The sequence below is a fragment of the Anabrus simplex genome, chromosome 2 (assembly GCF_040414725.1).
Source record: "Anabrus simplex isolate iqAnaSimp1 chromosome 2, ASM4041472v1, whole genome shotgun sequence".
NCBI lineage: Eukaryota > Metazoa > Arthropoda > Insecta > Orthoptera > Tettigoniidae > Anabrus > Anabrus simplex.
The window spans coordinates 429,189,933-429,213,539 of NC_090266.1; the positions used below are offsets into that span (position 1 = coordinate 429,189,933).

The 23,607-nt window shown below is 41.2% G+C and overlaps 1 protein-coding gene across 1 annotated transcript in view; it reads right to left on the bottom strand.

Annotated features, from left to right (window-relative positions):
- The window catches only part of sli (slit guidance ligand), a 1,279,943-nt gene that overhangs the window by 344,887 nt on the left and 911,449 nt on the right, over nt 1–23,607 (bottom strand). The window contains exon 9 of the mRNA XM_067140837.2: nt 19,007–19,078. Coding sequence (XP_066996938.1) covers nt 19,007–19,078 — 72 coding nt within the window. The remainder of the gene's footprint in view (nt 1–19,006; nt 19,079–23,607) is intronic.

Consider the following 23,607-nt stretch of genomic DNA (forward strand, 5'->3'; position numbering starts at 1 on the left):
CGTAAAATAAAATAACATATCGAAGTCATTAAAACTCAACACGCATGGAGAATTACAGTAAATATTTAATTTCCGTCAGGTCGATATCCAATATATGGGCAACCCTCATTCACCGATAGCGGCCCCGTTATCTTAAGGAACACCCTTCAGCTGTTGGAGCTACGCACTAGTTGGCCTCATTATTGTCGATCTAACCCTCTTCATGTTTCATATTTTACTGTAGAGGCTACCTTCGCCCAGGTCACTTCGCAAAAACAAAAGGAAACATATAATCTGAGACTTGAGTATGTACAGCTGACATCCCAGACCTATCGTCGGGCTCACTTAAAATCTGTACATCCTAACACTAATCTCTATGTACATGATACCTTCCAAATTCTATCGTCGGGCGTGAACTAGGACGTCTCATCATCAGTAACTTCAAGGATAACATGTGACGTCCTAATTCTATGGTCGGGCGTAAAAATGGGTCGTACTACGCATCCCTTAGCATATCAGGCGACTAACAATTTCAAACCAACTCTGACATTTCAATACACATGGAATCACGTCGCTTACTATTAAACGAATGCAAGTCGAAAAATGCAGTAAGTCTCCATCTCGTTACAATACATGAACTCGAAAATAAAATATACGTGACGAACAATTCTCCAACTCAAACACAATCTCGGCCTGTGCCATGAAGTTTTAGGGAAGCAATGATAATTCCCAGCACACGTCTACTATTTAGTGGATGTATTCAAAATAATAATCATCACTACCGCATTAGAAACTCTCAAATCGCCTACCGTCAATTCCAAATTTTTATATCATGACATATCCAGTGAAACGAAATTCTATATAACACCAACCATGTATTCAAAATGTTCTTTTATCCTTGAGGTCACATTATCTTAATATTCATACGGGCTTTACGTAACTAGTCACCTGACTTTTACTACCAAGATTTTTAACCTTTTACTAGAGTCGTTTTCACTTGGAATCTTACTAGAAATCTACGGTGCTTCACACAGTAGTCGTCTCAAATTTCGGATTGGTAGCGGAATACTCTACAGCCTGTCACAATACAGTCTGTTTCACAAATACTTCCTCGGGAAACATAGCCTGTCTCAAACTCATTCTCCTCGCCTTATCCCAGCGGTATCACTTAAAATCCAGGCTTCATATTCCTATCCCTCTCATCTCCACATATATAAATTCTTCGCTCTCAATCCATTTTTCTTATATTTCCAAGACCTTTTTCATTTTTCGATCCTCTAGTGAAAACAACAACCATTATAAAATACACCTCTTTATTTTACTATTACTACGACTTTCGGACCTCGAGAATCCAAGAACACACCGCGATTTTCCGTATCATTGATATACACGATGTCCCAAAATTTTTACTTCCCATGAATAAATATAACTCTATCGAATTTCACTGAAATATTCTAAGTGCCTGCGATCCTTGTAAAGTATACCGGCTAAATGCCCTTTTAACATAGAAAAATTTCTTTACCCCGCGATAGACATTATTATTATTATTATTATTATTATTATTATTATTATTATTACTATCGACAAACATTTCCGAATTCAACTGATATTGGAAATTAAGACATTCGCCACGACTATTTTACCATTATAGCTTTCCGAATTTTCCTCACTTTGGACAATATCTCATAGAACATTAACACCAGATTTAAACGCCGCATTTTTACAGTTTCTTGACGTGAAACTTACAAACTAAAATTTTCACACGCTGACCAAAATTATAACACTTTCGCCTGATAATTGCAAATATCAACCCGACAATCATCTTGAAAAATATGTTGTGACAGAACAATAAAATCTAACTACAACATAATACAAATATAGACAGACCTGCAAAATGGCGCCATCCACAGTATTCTGGCTACATTGTCGCCAGATGACCTCGTGCCTTTAGCCGTACATTTGTACAAATAACATCATCATTTCCAACATATCACTCTTACAAACACTGCCTTTTTCACACGATATTATATTACGACACAAATCACGCACTTTCCTGGTTATAATTTGTACCACGAACCTCTCTTGTTCTGCAGTCAACTGCGACTGTCTGCTTTCTTCCCAAAGTTGTCTCTCCCTGTCACCCACACACGACAGGTGTTCAACAGATAGCGAAATCAGAACCACTCTGACTAGATTCCCCAACTCTCTTACCACTTTCAAACGCACATGAGGTGATATAATAAAATCTGCTGTGTACTTTAACAGACGCCTATACTTTCACAGTTTGTCGGCAAAAGTTCAGTAATTTTCAGTCACCTTCACTTTCTAACCGAATTTGTGGACCTCAGCCACTAACATGTATTAAGTTGTTCGTAGATCAGTCTGGTACAATTTTCTGCTGACGACGGGCGTAAGCTACCGCCGCTTCAAAAACCAGATCGACACTGAAAAATATGCAATGGGGGGTTCCTCTTATAGTCTTAGGAGGGACGCTACACATACTACTAAGCTTGATTGCGTAATCTGCTAATTTCGCGTCTAATAGACCGATTTTATGAGACTTGTCCCAGACTTCCGGACAGACTTGTAATTATTTTAGATGTTAATCTCATAATTTTACCACACTCACAACAGGTGAAATAAATTATTTCTGCCCGGACGTTTCGCGCGTTTTCTTCATCCATTGACCTTGGCACGTGGAGCTAGTTCACTGATCTGACGCTGACTTGTACTTAGGCTTAACTGAATTTATAATTTACCCTGGGGGCTCTGTCTTCACGTAGGGTTTAAGAATAATTTAGATTATTTATTTCTTTATTTACTGTATTGCCAAAATCCCTCGTTACGCAGAGTTCCGTGAATTTAAAGAATTATCGGGCACTCGAAGTCCACCGAGGTGTCACGGTATTTCACGAGCCTGCCGCGGGTGAGATCCTTCCCATGCGACATCGAGGCTCTTAGGAGCGCAACATGGCTGCCCTCAAAAATAAAAGTAGCTTGTTGATTTGAAATAAATATTGAGAAAATAAAAAAATATTTTTCTCATCGTGGAATTATGGGTTCATAATCCACCTACAACGACGAAATGTTTACCCGGTAAGGGGAAATATTTAAACACATATATATTCCTTCAAAATTCTGAATTGTACATGGGAATTTTGATACAAATGAACCATGATTCTACGTAAAGTTTCCCAGTCGATCTCACTCATGACGTAGGGCTCGGTTACTTTCACGTATTTTCCTGTTCTCTTCTTCCAACAATAGAATTGCGTTACATATGTCATCAATAAAGTCTTCTCTTAAGAACGAACATTGTAAGCATTCAGGGTCTCCCTCTGGATTACTACAGCTGCTTGCCTGCTCTTGGAGTGGTGCCTTGACCTGTCTTCCTTTCGACGTGACGATCATATTTACGGGATGTAATTCTTCTTCTTCTCCTTATTCTTCTTCGGTGACCATTTCCCCAGCTGGTAAGGCGGTGTCATCCTGTAGTGGAACTCTTTCTTCTGCTCTATGGTAAATCTTCAAATTCGCTGCATTGAATATAGCTTCGCTGCTGCCACCCAGACTCTGAATTCTATAGGAATTATTCCTGAAACTTTTGATCAACTTGAAAGGCCCAACATATCAGGGAGCAAATTTAGCATAGATGTTTTCCTGCGGTTTCGTCATCATGGGTCTCCTAACAAGCACCAATTCGCCTTCCTCTAAGGGACGGTGGAATCTCCTGTTCCTCACCCTGCGTAACTGGCGGTCTGCCTGCCGGCCTAGATGTTCTGCTGTACTCTGAATGCATAATTCCTGTGAGGGACGGGGATCGATGGGACATTGGATTACACCATGCCAGGATCTCACAGGATATCTATTGAAATGCACGATAGAGGGAATCCTCCCAATAGATTCGTGTATGGTGTTATTTACACAAGTTACTATTAGGGGTAGCACATCAACCCACTTGAAATGCTCTCGGGCGCAATACATTCTGCAGAATTTTGCAATTACTTGCATTACCCTTTCTCTAGGATTTCCCTCAGGATGTCTCACGCTGCTCAGGATGTGATGGATTTCCATATTCTGAAGGGCAGTTTTGAACTGTGCAGAGGTAAACTGGGGACCATGATCTGTCAGGAGAAATTTCGGTGTGCCCATTTCCGGAATGATGTTACGGGAAATACACCTCAAGACTAGCTCAGTATTAGCTTTTTGCGTGGGAAATAGAGTCGTAAATTTGGAGAAAACATCGATGTTACCAGCACGAACTTGTTCCCACGCTTTCCTTTCACGAGTGGCCCATAGATATCCATCGCGAACAGCTCTTTAGGTTGCGAAGGTAAGAGAGGAATAGGCGCCTGCCTGATCAAATAAGGGTTTGCCTTAACCCGTTGGCATGTATCACATGTGATGGTGATGTCTCTGACATTTTCCCTCAAATTCACCCAGGTGAACGTTTCTTGGATGGTTGACACAACCTTATCGATCCCTCCATGACCGATAACCCTGTGTAAGTGCCAGATTAATCCCTTCCGAAGCTGCGGTGGTACCAAAATTCGGGATTTCACGTGATCGCTGTCCACGAATTTTACCAACGCGTTATTCACGTACAAGTAGTTGTTTGACAGTTTTGGATGGCAAAGTAGCGGGGATCGTCATCCGGAAGTGTCCCTCGGAGGAAAGAAATCATTTTTCCGCAGAAAGGATCTCTCAATTTCAAGTCTTCCAGTTGTCTCAATTCTGATAGAAAATCGTGGTCTTCCTGGACTAAGTCTAAATGATTCACGGCGTGTTCTTCCTCATTAGGATTTCGGCTTAACAGGTCCGCCAAGATGTTCGACTTTCCGGAGCAGTGCTGAATTTCGAAGTCAAATTGTTGTATGAACAGGGCCCACCTAGCCACTCGCTCACTAGCAACAGCGGTTTTCATGATAAAGGTCGGTTTTAATGATTATATGAAAACCATAAATCATTTTCCTCCAATGCTGCAATGCCTGAACAATCTCGGTCACGCTGTATTTGACTTCATGTGATCTCAACTTTCGGCTGTAGAACGATAAATAATTCCTATCATGAGGCTGGTTCGAACATTCCTGATATAGGAGTGCCCCAATTCCTACGGTCGATGCATCAGTCTGTACGATAAAGGGTTTCTCGAAATCAGGATAACCTAGCTTAACGCTGTTTAGCAAGAGCTCTTTGGTCTTTCTGAATGCCTCCTCGTGCTCGGGACTCCATTTCCATCTGTTGTTCTTGTGAAGCAAGCTTTGAAGTGGGGCTACAACCTCCGTGTAATTTATGCAATGATCCCAAAAAAGTTGCACATTCCAAGGAATTGCCTGACGTTCTTAATTTTGAGCGGTCTTGGGAACTTGTCTATGGCTTTGAGCTTCACCGGATTTGGGCGAACTCCCTCACCATCAATGACATCCCCGAGAAAAAGGACCTCTTTTTGACAAAAATGCGATTTCTTCAGATTGATTTTGAAACCTGATGTCCTTAAATTCTCCAGTAGTTTCCTCAAATCCCTGATATTTTCCTCAAACCTTGCTGAAGCTAGCAAGATGTCACCAACGTAACGAGTTGTAGCGGCCTTAACTTCATCAGTGAGACATCGATCTAGGGCGCGTATGAGGGCTGCACCGGCGTTTTTCAATCCGAAGGGGAGAAGTTTGAAGACATACGTCTGTTGGTCAAAAATTAAGCCAGTAAATAATTTAGACTTGGGTTCTAAACCGATGTGATGATACGAGGATGTCAGATCTACGCTAATGAAACGTGATTTTCCTCTGAAACGTTTGATAACCTCTTTAATGGGAGGGGCATGATCATGCTCGGGGATTAAGCGCTCGTTGAGAGCACGTGCGTCCAAACACACGCGCAGAGACCCGTCCGGTTTTTGAACCCCGACCAACTGATTCAAGTATGGAGTGGGATGCTTTGAAATTAGCCCATTCTCCTCCATCTCATTAATAATCTTTGCGGCTTGAGCATAATATTTGTCCGGTATAGGGTACGGTCTCCTCTTAAACGGTGTCCAATCCGTAACAGCTAGCGCATATGTGAAATTAGGGATTAGACCCGGTTTGGAATCGAACACAGATATAAATTCCATTAAGAGAGCTCTAAGTTTTTCCTTCTCTTCTACAGTATCAGGACATTCCGCGACCTTTAACCCAATTAAGGCCTCGTAATCGGTGTCAACCTCAGCCTCCAAGACGTCATGTAACTCCTCATGATGAATCCCTTCGTCATCTACACTGTCAATTTCACCAGGGACTCCCTCTAATGAATTTACGAAGTTTACACATTGGGCCTGCTCTTCGCCATATTCTAATGTTCTATCTTCACCCAATTCCTCGTTACGCAGAGTTCCGTGAATTTAAAGAATTATCGGGCACTCGAAGTCCACCGAGGTGTCACGGTATTACACGAGCCTGCCGCGGGTGAGATCCTTCCCACGCGACATCGAGGCTCTTAGGAGCGCAACATGGCTGCCCTCAAATATAAAAGTAGCTTGTTGATTTGAAATAGATATTGAGAAAATAAAAAATATTTTTCTCATCGTGGAATTATGGGTTCACTATCTCACGCCTCATTTCGCTAGTACGCCTCTTCAGTGATGCCTAGGCCATCTATGACAGCTGATGGCGGAGCTGTTGAGGATCCAGCCAGCCTCTTGGCTGACGACTGAACATACATACTGTATAATTATAAAATATTCCTCTTCTTCCTGAACTTTTCGCAACATCTTGGAGTCGGCGCTGCGATATGTAGATTTTTCTTTCTTTCTTCTTTTTTTTATAATTGAGGCCCAAGGATAGAAAAGGGTGAATGTGACAAAATATGAAAAAAGGAATTTTTTTTGTAATAAGGGGATGTATTAGCCATGCCGTAAATGGTGGTAACTTGTGCATGTGCCTGAGGTCGTTAGTTGGTAGGAATTTCACCAGGTAGAGCCACAGCCCAATGTGCCCAGCTGAGTTTGGTGGGAAAGGGTGAATATGCCAGGGTCTTGCGCTTCAATTCTTCTGTGCTGTCCATTTTGTGCTAACACTCATGTGTTTTCTAATTTCTGAGCCACATAATTAAAGAAATGAAATTTATAGAAGCTAAATATTGTTATGTAATTATATAAAATGTGTTGGATGTAGTATACTTACACTTCAAAGGTAGTAGGTAATCATTAATTCCTGGTCTCCTTTGGTAGAGAAGAGTTAAAAGTGCCATTGTGCTTGGGAAGTCTTATCATTGGCCTTTACTCGAAAACTCTGGCACTTTCACCCTTTTTCATCTTTGGTCCTCAATTCGCTTTACGTCACACCGACACAGATAGGTCTTACGGTTGCGATATGATATGAAAGGGTTAGGAGTGGTAAGAAAGCTACTGTGGCCCTAATTAAGATACAGTCCCAGCATTTTCTGGGTGTGAAAATGGGGAACTTCTCTAGATCTAGGAAACATAAACATAACTCTCTACTTCTCTCGTAGAAATTTTCAATTACCTGGCACATACTGAAAATCTGATCATGACAGCTCCTCTGTAGTCTGAATCTTCGCTGGTTTTCAATCAACTTACTCTCAACCACTGATCGCACCCTCCCTTTCATATTGTCAATGAGCAACTTGCCTGGTATAGTTGTTGCATTCCTTCCCGCTCTCTTGCTTAGAGATAGGCGCAATTATTATTGCTTTCGTCCAATCAGAAGGAGACTTACTAACATTCCATGCTAATCTTATTATTTTATGAAACCATTTCATCCCTGTCTTCCTCCTATATTTCACCATTACATCTATTCCTGCTGCTTTATGAAAATGGAGTATATTTACCATTATTTCCAATCCCTCAAGCGTAATTTCACCAGCATTGTTGTCTTCCTGTCCATGAGCTTGGTTGTTCGCGACATCACCAGAAAGATTTCCTTTTATGTTGAGAAGATTTTCAAAATATTCCTTCCAACTGGGATGTATTACGAGTTCACCTGATTTATCCAAAACATTTTTCACTTCATTTTTACGCACATTTCTAAGATTATTTATTACTGTCCAGAAAGGTTTCCTTGCCACTTGACCTAGCCTTTCCGGGTTATTACCGAAATCTTCCCAAGACGCCTTCTTGGATTCAGCAATTACGTGTTTCCCTCTGTTTCTTTCATCTATATACAATTCCCTGTCTGGATCAGTCCTTGTTTCGAGCCATTTCTGATAAGCCTTCTTTTTATGTTTACAAGCCGCTCTTACTTCATCATTCCACTTGCTGTTTCTACTACAGCATCCCATCTGCCACCCATTCTCCGTATATATCCTGAACCTGCTTACTGTCTATTGTTTGGAACTTTTCACTAATTATATCCGTGCAGTTCTCATTAATTCCCTCGTCCGGGAGATGTTCTACCCTTATTTGTCTACAGACAGATTTTACATTCTCTATCCTAGGTCTAGAAATAGCCTACTAGGCCTATTTGCAGATCAGATAGTGGACGGTATAATCAAAAGAAACCCCGGAATACCCGCGCGTTCCTAACAGATTTCCTGAATTTCAAGTCGGTTTGGATATAATCTGTTATGGATCTGCTGCCCCTACCCTCCCTTGTGTAGCGGTAGGGCTATGCTTGAAGAATGTATTCGTAACTGCTAATCCCATACTAGCACAGAAGTCCAGTAAACGCTTTTCATTCCTATTAGCTTGCATATCTTTCCCACATTTTCCCCGTCATCTTTTCGTATCATTCAGTTCTATTGTCAGCTCTCGCACTGAAGTCAACAATTAGCACTATCCTATTCTTGCTGTTGACCTTGACTACAATGTATCTCTGTGCTTCATAAAACTTATCAATTTCATCCTCATCTTCACCCCCACATGGTGAGCAAACTGAGACAATTATTTTCCTAATTCCTTCAAAGCTAAATCTGCACACATCACTCATTCATTTACGTGCCTAACATTAACTATGTTGTGTGCAATAGTATTCTTGATGAACAGTCCAACCCCACACTCTGCCCTCCCCATTTTAACAACTGTTAAGAATACTTTATAATCTAAATGTGGGTATTGATGTATTCACGGCCGTAAAAAGCTTCTTGTTTTATTGACACGGCATAAGCCCATGTCTACTTTATAATCCATTCTCTCATCCTCGTTATTATTAACTCTTAACATATCCAGACGCGTCCGCCTTGCTGACACATCCAGCTCTACTTTCCTTCTCCCACAAGTCCAATTATTAATTATTATGATTATTAGTATTGTTATTTATTCTTCTTCTTCTTTCGAATAACCTATTTGGAGGGTACGATGAATCAACTTTGGTTACTTTTCATTGTGTTCGATTTCTTTTGCATCCAAATTTCCTTCATCCTTCGAGATTGTCGTTCCTTCTCTTCTTGAGTCCACTTTCTTCTAGTTGTTCGTTTCTTCCGCTCGTGAAACGTTGCCTTTTGAACTGCTTCTCTAAAAAGTGTTCTGTTTTTGATGTATCTGTTTTATTCCAGCATTTTTCATGTCTTTCTCAATGTCAATGAACCATGTGGGTTTAGATTTGTAACTATTCAGAAGGTTGAATATGCGCTTGGTTAGTCTGTTTTCATCCATTTTGTAAACGTGTTCAAAAATTGTAGTCTTCTTTCTCTCATTACGTCAGTTAGTTTTTCAATTTTCAAATATAGCTCTCTGTTCTTAACCTGTATTCTGCATGATTATTTATTTATTTATTTATTTATTTATTTATTTATTTATTTATTTATTTATTTATTTATTTATTTATTTAATAGAATCGGAAGCAATAAAGTACAGTGCAGTAAAGGAGTGTTACAATTATACAATCGAAAAATTAATAAATAAGTACAATGCCTCAAATTAGATCATCAACGCCCAGGATATGGCCACTTTCATAGCACTGTTACTGCCTGCCATTAAGTGTGGGCACAGTCCCAGGTACGCAGGTGTAAGCATTGTCTCTCGCTACACTCGCTGAGATCTGATGCCTGCAGATATTCCCATTTATGTAAATTAACCCTACATCTCCTCACACCAACCCGAAATCTATTGAGTCATCGCCAGATTTTCCAGTTGGTTCCATGGCCTACAGGAAGGCTTTCTTAGGCTTTTCTCCACTCTGGTGGTGTAGTGGATTGCCCTAGCTGTGTCCAGGGTACCTCAGGTTTTGGAGTGAGCATTGTTGTTGTCCGCACAAAGCTTTTCCCCTTGGGTATTGGTCACCAATGAGAGGGTGAGCTTGGTCCTCTACTGACTTTGTTCGTTCATTTTGTGCTATGACCTCACGACGTACAACGGAGACACTGTGCCTGCCAGGAAGTATAGTTTATAGACTGGTGTAGATTTCAGGCAGCCAGAAATTATTCCGCAAAACTCATTGAGAGGAATATTCGCTTTATTTTGCATTAACTGAATGATACCATACAGGCCTAGCGCACTCAGCAGCGGAATAACACAGAGCTAATGCGATTGTACGTAGTGTCTGAGCATGGGAGCCCCAGTTTTCCCCTATCAGTTTAAGAAGTACGCTATTTCTTGTAGAGACTTTTTTGTTTGTTTTTCATACAACGTGTCTTGTAAGATAGGGTGCGATCCAAATTTACCCTTAGGTATTTTGGGTAAATTCATGTTCCAGGCGATCTCCTTCCCAGCTAACTTTGTGCTTTTTTGCTACTTCCCCGTTTCTAAGGTGGAAAGCATAAACCTGCGTCTTGGATTGATTACGTTTGTGTTGATTTCTCTTTTAGAAAGTCAGAAGGTCTTCCAGTGCATCAGAGAACAACTGCTCCACCTTTTCAAACTTTTCCCTTCGTGCTGTCAGACAGAGATCATCAGCATAGCTCTTCGTATATGGAAATGTGGATTGATTATTGTTGTACAAATTAAATAGCAAAGATGTGAGAACACTACTCTGTGGTAGACCATTTCGTGGAGTCTTCCAGCGAATGTGTGTTCCTTGAAACTATAAGAAGAACCTCCGGTTTTGTGGAAGACAAATAACCGTTTATGCGAGTCCATTAATACTGATAGCTCCCCATCGAATTCCATTTAGTTCGCCAAATTGTTTCCAAGAGTCCCTCGCCTCTCAAATGGAAGTCGGATCCCATTACTCCCGCAGGTTCGAGGTTTGCTTAAAATGTTCTGAGCTCGGTCAATTCTGTGAAGCAGTATGATACCCCATTTACACAGTAGTCCCTGTGAGGATCTTTTGTTACGGACCACTGGTCGATTGTACAGTCCTATCTGCTTCACTCAGAATATATCCAAGATGCCCACTCCTATTCCATAGCAACTGGTATCCCGACTCTCAGAACCACTTACTAGGTCACTCATCATTGCCTATGGTTCACGAACTACGACTTGACTACAATAACCCACACCACGAACCACACTTTTACATAAGTGTTAAAGAAATGACCGATTGGCACAAAAAATCTATGAGAAAAGCGGCAAAAGTATGTTCAACTGAGAAGGGACACCTTTGACCTCGAACGCTGGGAACTGCTCGAAACCATGCTCAGAATAACAAGCAATCATAAACAAAACAATGGTGTGCTTCATTTCCATGCAAAACTCCGCACTTGTCTGCTAGCGCCACTAGACGGTGGTAAAGTGTAGCTACACTAACCAGTGCTCCAATTGCGTGAGTGGCATAGCTGCAGTACGTATTTGTCTCTTGCTATGTTCGCAAGCAAGTTACTATGTGAGCTGTGTACAGTGCAGTGATATCATGAAGTGAATTAAACCTACGCATGTGGTCCAAATATTAGGGACCAAGTTGCGACGTGCTGAATATGGAAATGACATCGGGGCCGAGGATATGGAGTTCGCGGATATATTATATAACATTATCATTCAGAAATGTAATGGCAATGACACAGAAATACACGACGTTACGCTGGATAGATATACGGATTTTGAAGGACAGGAGGAACCTGAACCTGAACCTGAAGGTGGCTCTTCAAGCAGTACACGACATTCATCTCCAGAGCAACAGGAACAGTCAAGTCAAAGTGAGTACGAACTCTTTCCACCCAAAAAGACGAGGTCCAGTGTATTAAAAGATATTGATGACAGCGTACTAGAGAACATTTATGTGGACTATTACAATCGTGGCTTCAATTCCTATAGCAAACTAATGAAGCGCTATAAGTGCATCGAAAGTAAATCAAATTGCACATTAATTCTAAATTATGTGTCTAGGAAACGGGGAGCAGGTGCTCGTTTTAAATGAAACAGACTGTCGCAATTACAAACTATAAAAGAGTATGTAATATCGCAATTTGATGGTGCATTGGCATCTGCAGATGTGGGCACAAGAAAGGGCTAAAATGGTTGGCTTGGTCAATTTTAAAGCTCCCATTTCCTTTATCGACCATCTCAAGGCTGAATATGGCATTTCATCCAGGCATATTACTACATTTATCACACTTAAGGACATAGAAGACGATAATATTATATGTCAGAAAGCACAACAGTTTGTGGAAGAAGTGAACATGTTTATAACACAGGACGGTGTGGAGAAAGGTAATGTTTGGAACAGTGACCAGAGTCAATTCCAGTATGAAATGTCTTCAGCATCAACACTGTCCTACAGAGGAGAGAAAACTACAACTAGTGTGTTGCAGTCTGTACATAGCTCTACCCACAGCTACACAATTGATGTGGCTTTATCAGTGGGAGGCAGACTAGCAAAAAAGTTGTACATCTGTTTTCAAGAAACACAAGGCACTTTCGGTCCAAATATTTTAAAGAAACTTGCAACAACCTGTCCACGAAACATTCATGTGGAGGCAAGCAAAAGTGTAAAAATTACTAAAGAACACATGAAACGTTTTCTAACTTCAGTGCTTGGCGAACATGTAACAAATGAAAAGAGCTTATTGTGTGATTCCTGGGCAGGTCATACAGATCGTACCCTTCTAGATGAAAGTTTTCCAAACAAAGATGTTACGCTGAAGATATTGCCACCGAAAACAACAAAATATTGCCAACCCCTTGATGTTTACTTCTTTCGGCAATATAAACTGTATATAAGAAGGATTACTGATTTTATAAGACTACATGGTGCCAAACCACAAGTGAAGGTAAATGATCGTTATTTCATCGTGAAACTTCACTCTGTGATTTACAATCAATTTGCTGCACGTACGTATAAGCCTATGTTGCAATATGCTTGGCGAAAGCCAGGTTATGACATTGACATACCAACATCATCATTTGAAAATGTAATTAGTTTGGCTTTTGATATTGGACTGCGTAAATGCGAAAGTGATTTGGAATGTGATAACGTGGCTTTAGTGAGGTGTGCACATTGTTCTCTCCCACTTCATTTTAATCACTTCATCGAAATCCCGCATCTGCACTTTGAGGACTAATATAAGTACTACCGGGTGTGTGGTACTGCTGTATATGTGTGTTTTGCGCTATTATAAATAATTTAAGCAGAGGGTTTTTGGCTCTGCTGATTGAAAATATAATGATACACTGACGCCATGAAATTACATATAATTTCCTTCCTATGGTACTGATATCTTGTTACTTTGTTTCTCTCTATTTGAAATGTTACTTGAGGTAGAATGCAACGTTTTGCATGGAAAAGACGCACACCACTGTTTTGTTTATGATTGATTGTTATTCTAAGCATGGTTGCACGCAGTTCCGAGCGTTCGAGGTCAAAGGTGTCCCTTGTAAGAGTATTGTGAACAACAAACTTCACTCCACCCTCGTGGCTGCGATAGAGGTGAGTTATCCATCTCCGAGTGTGTCAAAGCTGTCGCTGTTAGCAATATACGATGTGCATTTGTTTAAAACTGAATATTATGGAACCGATTTATATTTCAAGCAAGTGGAACACAAATTTTAACTACGCCATGTACTAATTGATAGGAATAAAATTTATATTCATGCCAGTCCGGTGTGTAAGTGGGACGGAAAATGGTATTCGAATCGGTGGAGGTAACTGGGCTACCAGTTATCAGGCAGCTCGTTTCGAGATGGATCTTGACTATGACCTTCAAAGTTAATATTCCTCGTGTGAAGGAATAAGTCTATCCGTTTATGGGGGAGTGGTCTGGGTTACCTATTTGTGAGAGAATGGGTCTCACCCAAGAAAGCCAGGGCTGTACCGCCCGAATTGCTCAGGCACAAATAAACATACACCGTCGTTCACTTTTATGCCAAAATTATTTTTACCAATACATTTAGGACAAGTTAACTGACTATTCACCCAGGGTTCATTGAAATCTGTCTGGTGCAAACCAATAGTTCCCTTGTAAGCTGCATTATGTTATATCTGCAGTAATCTGCCTCATATTCTATGTCATAAAGAAACAACGTCCACCTCTGTGTGGTAGTAGTTAGTGTGATTAGCTGCAGCCCTCAGACGCCCGGGTTCGATTCCCGACTCTGCCACGAAATTTGAAAAGTAGTAAGAGGGCTGTAACGGGTCCACTCAGCCTCGGAAAGTCAACTGAGTAGAGGGGGATGGGGGTTCGATTCCCTCCTCAGCCATCTTCGAAGTGGTTTTCCGTGCTTTCCCACTTCTACTCCAGCAAAATGCCGGGATGGTGACTAACTTAAGGCCACGGCCGCTTCCTTCCCGCATCCTTCTATATCCCTTCGGATCTTCCAATCCGCCCCCCATCAAGGCCTCTGTTGAGCATAGAGGTGAGGCAGCCTGGACTAGGTACTAGTCCTCCTTACCAGTTGTAACCCACCACCTAAAGTTTTGCACTCCAGGACAAGGCCCTTGAGGTGGTAGAGGTGGTAGCCCTCGCAGAGTCCGAGGGAAAAACCAACCCTGGAAGGTGAGCGGATTAAGAAAGAAAGAAACGACAATTCTCAAATTTTAAATGGAAGAATCTCCCAAAATCTTGCATAAAAATGTGAAGAGTCTCACAGATTTTACGAAGAAACAACATTACGACGATTAAATGAATCACTCATGTTGTCAACTGTTATCGTGCGCTATGATATTGCCTGTGTGTGCACCTAACTTTATTTTACTACGGTGAAGGGATTGATTATCGAAACATTCACCACTGAGATAGTTACATATAATTTAAATTTAGGAATAAAGTCCGTATCGCTTGAGTCTGTCTTCTTCTTAATCTGTTTACCCTCCAGGGTTGGTTTTTCCTCCGGACTCAGGGAAGGATCCCACCTCTACTGCCTCAAGGGCAGTGTCCTGGACAGTCAGACACTGGGTCGGGTATCTCGCCAAGGCTACCTCACCTGCTATGCTGAACAGGGGCCTTGTGGGGGGATGGGATGATTGGAAGGGATAGACAAGGAAGTGGGAAGAAAGTGGCCGTGGCCTTAAGTTAGGTACCATCCCGGCATTTGCCTGGAGGAGAAGTGGGAAACCACGGAAAACCACTTCGTGGATGGCTGAGGTGGAAATCGAACCCACCTCCACTCAGTTGACCTTCCGAGGCTGAGTGGACCCCGTTCCAACCCTCGTGCCACTTTTCAATTTTTGTGGCAGAGCCGGGAATCGAACCCGGACCTCCGGGGTGGCATCTAATGACGCTAACCACTACACCACAGAGGCGGACGCTTGAGTCTGTACAGCTAGAAATTAACCAAGTTGAAAACCAGGAGTTATCGGTGTTTATGCATGTATGTTTCATGAACTCTCAAAGTATGTGAACCGGGTGAGTTGGCCGTGCGGTTAGGGACTTACAGATGTGAGCTTGCCTCCGGGAGGTAGTGGGTTCGAACCCCACTGTTGGTAGCTCTGGAGATTATTTTCCGTGGTTTCTCATTTTCACACCGGGCAAATGCTGGGGCTGTACCTTAATTAAGGCCACGGCAACTTCTTTCCCACTCCTAGCCCTTTCCTACCCCATCGTCGCCATAAGACCTATCTGTGTTGGTGCGACGTAAAACAAACTGAAAAAGAAATTGCAATGTACCCTATGTTATGTTATTAGTAGGGAGTAGATTTCTGTGACACATCAAACTTTTATCCTGGCCTCTCCATACAACCTGACTTCAAACATATTTCTAGCCTTTGTGAACATAATAACACTGTTTTTTTGGCCATATACATGCTTATTTTACCATAATTTATCATTAGGTCATATTTGGTCAAATCTAATGCTTTTTTCATATTATAATAGCAACTCTACAAGCACTATTAATATGCTTTGTACCAAGTGAGCTCCTTTGCGTTTTTTAAATTTCCTTTCCTTGGAAATATTTTGTGGTTAAATGAAATTTGAATGTAAAACGTCTCATGAGCAAAAAATTGTCGAAATGAAAGAGTAAAATATGAATGTTAGGATTGTGACCTGTTCGCTGCTGGTCGGCCTCGCTTACATCCTCTTCATCCCTCCCAAATATTCTCTGTTAAATGGTTCTAACCCCGTTGTTACCAAGTAGTAATTATGATCAAATCGATCAGTGACTCTGCTAACAAAATTATAATGTAAACGAATAATTGTGCAGAGGACATAATCTTCCTAGTTTTTTCCCACAGGTGCAGCGTCCACTCTTCGAATATTTGAAAGCCACTTCGTTCGATCAAATGCATCTTCAGGGTGCAGAACAACTATCTGTAAATCCTTGCTGGTAGTGTACTTCCATCTCTGCTTTGACCGCGTACGTGGTCGTTGGCTTTCGATTTCCTGGTGGTGAGTGGTCTTTACAACAGTGGAGGATACTGCTTTCAGGACATGTCCAAACCAGCGATGCCAGATTTCTCTCATACTTTCTGTAGTTGATGACACACTAAACTGCTTCCGAATGGTGTAATTGTTTACATGTTCACGAAGAGAGATACCCAGTATCCATCGGAGCATTCGCATCTCCATGGCATGCACACAGCTCTCAGCATCTGTCCTTGCTGCCCAACACTAGGAGGCATACTGTGCAGAGGACACGTGTTGTACCTTTTCTCTTTTTTCTAATAATAATTTCGTGTTCTTTTTCCCGCGGGGGAAAATGCTTTTCATTTTTATACGGCTGTGGCCAATTACAAGAACTTAATATTCCCCCAAAATGTGTTCCAAGCAATTTTTAAACAATGTTTTCTTTTCCGTCATATTTCCAAGTCTTTATGTCATATTTTGGTATTTTTAGGGTATAATTTCAAACATATTTCCCAGGTTTTTTGATCGTAGGTATTAGTCAATATGGATACAGGTTGTAGGATATGAGAATAATAACAATTTCATTCTGAAGAGGAGATCTTTGACGTGCCACTAAACCTACTGACACGGGCCTAACATATATAATTTTCGGAATTACCAATTGACGGCGTCGGGATTCGATCTCACAAACTCAAGCATAGGAGGCGAGTAGGTGTGCATGTATGCTAGACATCCGATGTAAACAAAATTAATATGCAGTATGTACACGGGTCTGTTGACAATGATGCCCCGATCCCATCGTTCGAACATAAAAAGAAGCCGTCTAAATGGAATATGCACCCAAAGTCAAGCAACGACATTTGCAAGAGTGAGAAGTTCTCGAACGCTTACCAGGAGCTCTGAGGCCTGGGAACTTGGCTGCATCAAGAGGTATCATTAGGGTAACATCATTAGGTAGAATTACTGGGCAGAGAAAGGGTCCGATAATATACAACACGCTAAACAGAGGTGGTGGTGAAAGCAACTGTATCTAAGACATATTGCTGAAGTATCCATAATCCTCTATGATATGCTGAATTAGTTCTACTGTGTAACCAAAAGGAAAGAAAAAATACATTACTCTTTTGCAGCAAAATTAACTTTAAATTTGTAAGATTCCATATACTCTATTATCTTTTGATTTTTTCTGGAGTTACAGAATGATTTCGCTTTCTTCCGAAACCAAAATAGTATGACTTTTTCTCTTTTATATTCTCGCTGCCAGAGTAGTAAACCTGGCAACCATACCCCAGTTTTCTTTACCTTTTCTCACTCTTGGTCTGATTTAGATACATAATATACAGAGTGTTTAAAATGTGCGGCATAATTTCAGGGTTAGATTCGTCACATATAGAGAAAGAAAAATGTGTTTACTAACGTGTGTCCGGAAATGCGTAATTTCCGAGACATCAGACTGTGTCGTGGGATGACCTCGGGTGTTGAAGTCTAGTTTGCATGTACTGATGTTCTCCGATCATTAACTTACAAGAGGTGTTCAAAATGCCTGCCATTGTGCTCGTCGTCGCACAGAGTTACGGACATGCTGGAATATGCCCGGTCTTGTATGTATTGTTTGAAACAAATCTTACTATTGTGCCATGAAGTGTTGCTTCATCCACCACAGCAGTCGCGTACCCCAAAGACTTTGCCTAAAAAAAGTCCAACGGGTTTAAATCAGGTGATTGTGGAGGCCAAGAAAGTACGCATTTCCGGACCCATATATACACGGTTTTCCTTCTATGTGTGTGAGGAATCCAACCCTGAAATGATGCCTGCATTTTTAAAAACACTCTGTATAAGCGAAAATTATTCTATGACGAACGGCATGATGATGATGATGATGATGATGATGATGATGATGATGATGATGATGATGATGATGATGATGATGATGATGGTGGTGGTGGTGGTGGTGGGGGTGCTTGTGGCCTACAGAGACGCCTGGTGCAGGCCTTTCTAGTTGATGCCCAATGTGTAAAAACGAGGTAAAAAGAGAGTGAAACCCGGTGTCGGCATACAGCCTAACCCTATCGCATAACACCAACGGGCCCGTTCAAGGCTTGTCCTCCCCGCCTGCCGGACGAATCACTATCAACAGCGTCATATGCCCACAATTCAATACAAATACTGCGGGGAGGCTTGACATTGAACTCAGGCTTATGACACGCAATCTAGTGACTAGACATTTTATACCGGTACCACCACCTCTAATACCCTGCCGGCCACCGTGATTTTTTTCACCAGCGGGACTCGAACCGGTTAACCACGTTATCAGACCATAAGGACTTGACACCTTAGCGACCATGACCACCAGGCGGGCTACGAAGGACATAATATACTGCTATTAATATACGACACTCACATATGGTTGTAACAGAAAGACTGCAATACAGGTACTTACAAAGATGTAAGAGACTTGAGGCCCTGGAATGCGTCAGCAGCAATCTTGCTAATCTGGTTCTTACTGAGGTCACTGCAAAGAAAATGCAATAATTAGGATATGAGTATGGCATCAGTATCTCATTTTAATAATAATAATAATAATAATAATAATAATAATAATAATAATAATAGTAATATTAATAATAATAATTTCTTGTTATGATGTAGGATGAAGTTACACGGATTACATTAGTGAATAATCTATTATTCATACTTTACGAATTTCCATTATTTTGATACGAGGATAATTGAAGTGCGTAAGGTTTGGATAGTGTATTGTAACAACACGAATATTGCGTGCCATCTTTTTTCAACATTTGAATCAAGAATGTATATACTTAAATTCAGGGGCGTAGCAAAGGGGCGGAGGGGTTAGTAGGGGTTAGACAACCCCATGGAATTTTTACAAAACAAAATGAACAGAAAGTGATAATAAACAGGTGAAAATGGTCTCAAATGGTTTGGCTATTTTGAATATTCACAGAGAAAATACTGTAAAACCAACAGATCTCTTGAATCTATTTTCTAGAAGCCTCAAAAGTTAGATTTTAGACTGAAATCTGAACATAACATTCACCGTATAACTATTCACATTGATCATATCGTTCCTGTTCTATATTTTAATATAAGATTTTGTAATGTATCGTACTGCAATCTGAATATCAACGCAATTTACTGGTATCAGTGCCCTTATAACACTCATGTGCGCGCGCACCACATACGCACAAGCACCTTTATTGTGTTCTATCGTCATTTTGTAAAGGAAAGAGGAGAAGAAGAAAAGAACATTCCAATGAATTTCCTCAGTCCTATACTGAATCTCACAGATGTAATATTTGAAGTATACTTATTGAATTACTGTTTATTCATTTCAGCTTGTAAATATCTCTTCTCAGCAGATTAAATATTTAACAAATACTGCGGAGATACAAGATACAAGAAACGATGTTCTATAAAGTCTTGTTTTTCTTAATTGCAATGAATTTAAGGAGTATCGTAGTCAAGGTCGACGGATTGGGTAGGTGGGGGGAATTGCTAGTGGCTTTACGTCACACCGACACAGATAGGTCTTATGGCGACGATGGGATAGGAAAGGACTAGGAATGGGAAGGAAGCGGCCGTGGCCTTCACTAAGGTACATCCCCAGCATTTGCCTAGTGTGGAAATGGGAAACCACGGAAAACCATCTTCAGGGCTGCCGACAGTGGGGTTCGAACCCACTATCTCCCGGATGCAAACTCACAGCCATGACATATTTACCCGCACCTAGATTATGATGCATTTAAGGTTCATTTTCCGGGCCGATGACCTAGATGTTAGGCATCTTTAAACAACAAGCATCAACACAAGCAAACGGTTCACTTTCCTTTAACACGCGCACAGGAAAATGAACTCAAAGAAAATTGTTCTGATGGACTGTATATCAATATGTGGCTGGGAGGCCTGAACAGTTTTCGGGGAATATGGATAGGCAGAGCATTGTCACATTCGCGGTTTTGGCATAGGAGCGGCGACATGCAATAGTAAACACACCTCTCCACATATGGTTGGTGTCAGGAAGGTCATCTGACCGTAAAACTCGGCCAAGTTCGCATGGGATATAGACCCTAAATAACTAGGAAATGTCCAGGGAGAAGAAGAAAAAGAAGAAGATGTTATTTGACTACGTAGTTGAAATATATAAATATTCGACTTCCAAGTCAGCTATTAAACTAATACCCTCTCCACTACCAAAAAGGCACTCTCATATTGCATTAGTTCTTCAGTAAGATACTGTGGAAGTGGCCGTGCGGTTAGGGTCGCGCAGCTGTGAGCTTGCAGTCGGGAGATAGTTGGTTCGAATCCCATTGTCGGCAGCCCTGAAGATGGTTTCACGTGGTTTCCAATTTTCACACCAGTCAAATGCTGGGTCTGTACGTTAACTAAGTCCATGGCCGCTTCCTTCCCACTCCTAGCCTTTTCCTGTCCCATCGTCGCCGTAGGACCTATCTGTGTCGGTGCGACATAAAGCAAATTAAGAAAGGACACTATATATTTTCTCTTTGAAATAAGTACAGAACAGTTGCGATATTTTATAACATCATTGTCCACCAAAAGCCTCCGTGGCTCAGGTGGCAGCGCGCCGGCCTCTCACCGCTGGATACCGTGGTTCAAATCCCGGTCACTCCATGTGATATTTGTGCTGGACAAAGCGGAGGCAGGACAGGTTTTTCTCCGGGTACTCCTGTTTTCCCTGTCGTCTTTCATTCCAGCAACACTCTCCAATATCATTTCATTAATCACTCATTAATCATTGCCCCAGAGGAGTGCGACAGGCTTCGGCAGCCGGCACATTTTTTCCCATCCTCGCCGCTAGATGGGGGCTTCATTCATTCCATTCCTGACCCGGTCGAATGACTGGAAACAGGCTGTGGATTTTCATTGTCCACCAAAATCCAGTCCTTGTCTATCAAACTTACTTAAGCTGTAACATCAACGGTCTACAAAGCCAGAAATTCACGGTGGTAATTTATACAATATGCACTCTCAACCGTCCACCACAGAATGTACACAGGAGATTAAGTTCTCTGGTTAATGGGATTAAAATATGAATACAGAGGGAACGATCTTTGTTGGTGCACGCAATGAGTATCGTATGCGCTTGGTAGAGTGCAAGCACATTATACGTTCAGTTAGTTCAGGGTCGTCTGTTAGTTGATAAGTTCATGAATACTGTAGCATATCTGCAGTGTAGCTGATTTAAATTTATATCATTTCAGCGTTCTGACGTTACTTCATTCCAGGTAACTAAATATTGTACGTGGTTATATAGTACCACCTTAATTATAATCGCTGGGGGAATGTAGGGAGGTATTCGACAGTTTAACTTTTCTGCCATAATTTTTTTAAGGAATACGAAAAAAAATCATGTAATACATTTTATAAGCATCTATATTCTTATATTAACGTACTCACTAGGACATATTAAATCACAATTAAAAACACGAACAATATTAACGAATTACGAGTTCATTACACTTTCGTAAGTTTGAAAGTGGAGGGTGGTATCGGACGGTCAATCTTTTTAACAAAAAGAGATTTATTCACATTCAAAATACAAACAAATTAACGTTCAGCCATTTCGCAAATATCACACTCATTAGCGCTGACTATTCTTGATGGACTAAACAAATATTTGGTCATAAGATCATTTAATTTATCAAAAAAGTTATCCATGTGCTCCTTGTTGAAGCCTACTGCTCGCTGCAAGCTGGTAGACTTAGTCGTCCTCAAGTGGAGGTCCTGGTGCCTCTTCATAAAATCATAAATTTAAAAAAATCCTTTCTGCCATAATTCTTGTAGAAGTTTCAATAAGTAATCTCCGAACAGTGATAGCATTCAGTTACGTACCACTCGATGGAAGACGAAAGTATTTCGAGTTTAGTGTAAGGCAATTAATTACACCTTCTTATATGTCTCTTTCAATGGCTAGATCACTTAATAAGTGCAACTTCTTGCACACAGTATATCGTATTACCATCTTCATCAGATCTTTGCTTGGACCACCGAGCAGGGTAGGCTTCGGGTTCACAGCGGCTGGTTTTACTAGCCTCGCAGGTCTGCGTTCGGGAGGCGGAGGGGCTCGTCCCCGCCATCGACTGTCCTATTCCGTGGTTTTCCATTCTCCTGCACTAAGGCGAATGCCGGGACAGGTCCTGTTATAGGCCACGGCCAATCCACCCCCCCCCCCACCTCCTATCTTATCCGCACTTCAAACCACCGATTTAAATCTCCTTGGCCTGAGAGACGGCTTAACCTTCTAGGTGGCCCACCGTACCCCTTCAGGGTACGGAATTTAAATCATGTAGTAGTAATAGTAGTAGTAGTAGTAGTAGTAGTAGTAGTAGTAGTAGTAGTAGTAGTAGTAATAGTAGTAACAAGCTCGATAGTTGCAGTGGTTGAAGTTACAGCAAGTCGTTTGTGTTCAAATTGGTTTTACGCCCAGGAATTTTATGGAATGGTCACTGCTGGCTCCAGCCAGAAACCCACGAACATAAAGGCACTAAACACATCCTGTCTAATGGTGCCGCTAGGACATCTCCTGGAGGAATGAAAGGTACTCTCACGTTCTTAATAAAGCGAGTAGTTTCTTACCTGGAGTTTTCGTGTATTTTATAATGTACATCTAGTGGACAGAATGCTTCAACATGTATCCTCCAGTGACAACTCAAAGATTATTAATGCTGCATCATCTGGGACACCGACTGGCTGTATGATAACATGCCAACCGTAAGAGTCCAAGTGCCCGTTTTAATAATAGCTAATTAAAATATAAGCAGTCCGGAAACTTCTGACTGCAGACAATGAGCCACATAAGCCACAGGAAAAACATTAGACCCACGCAACATTTGTTTAACAAATATAATCCAATGTAATAGTTTGTCAAACAGTACAGGGTACAGCAAACATGCGGAATCTAACGTAATATTGGTTTATGAGTTAAAGTGACAATGGAAAAACTATCTCTCCAGGACTCAGGTAACATAACTCGGTGGTTAATACCAGTTTACGTATGTTTAT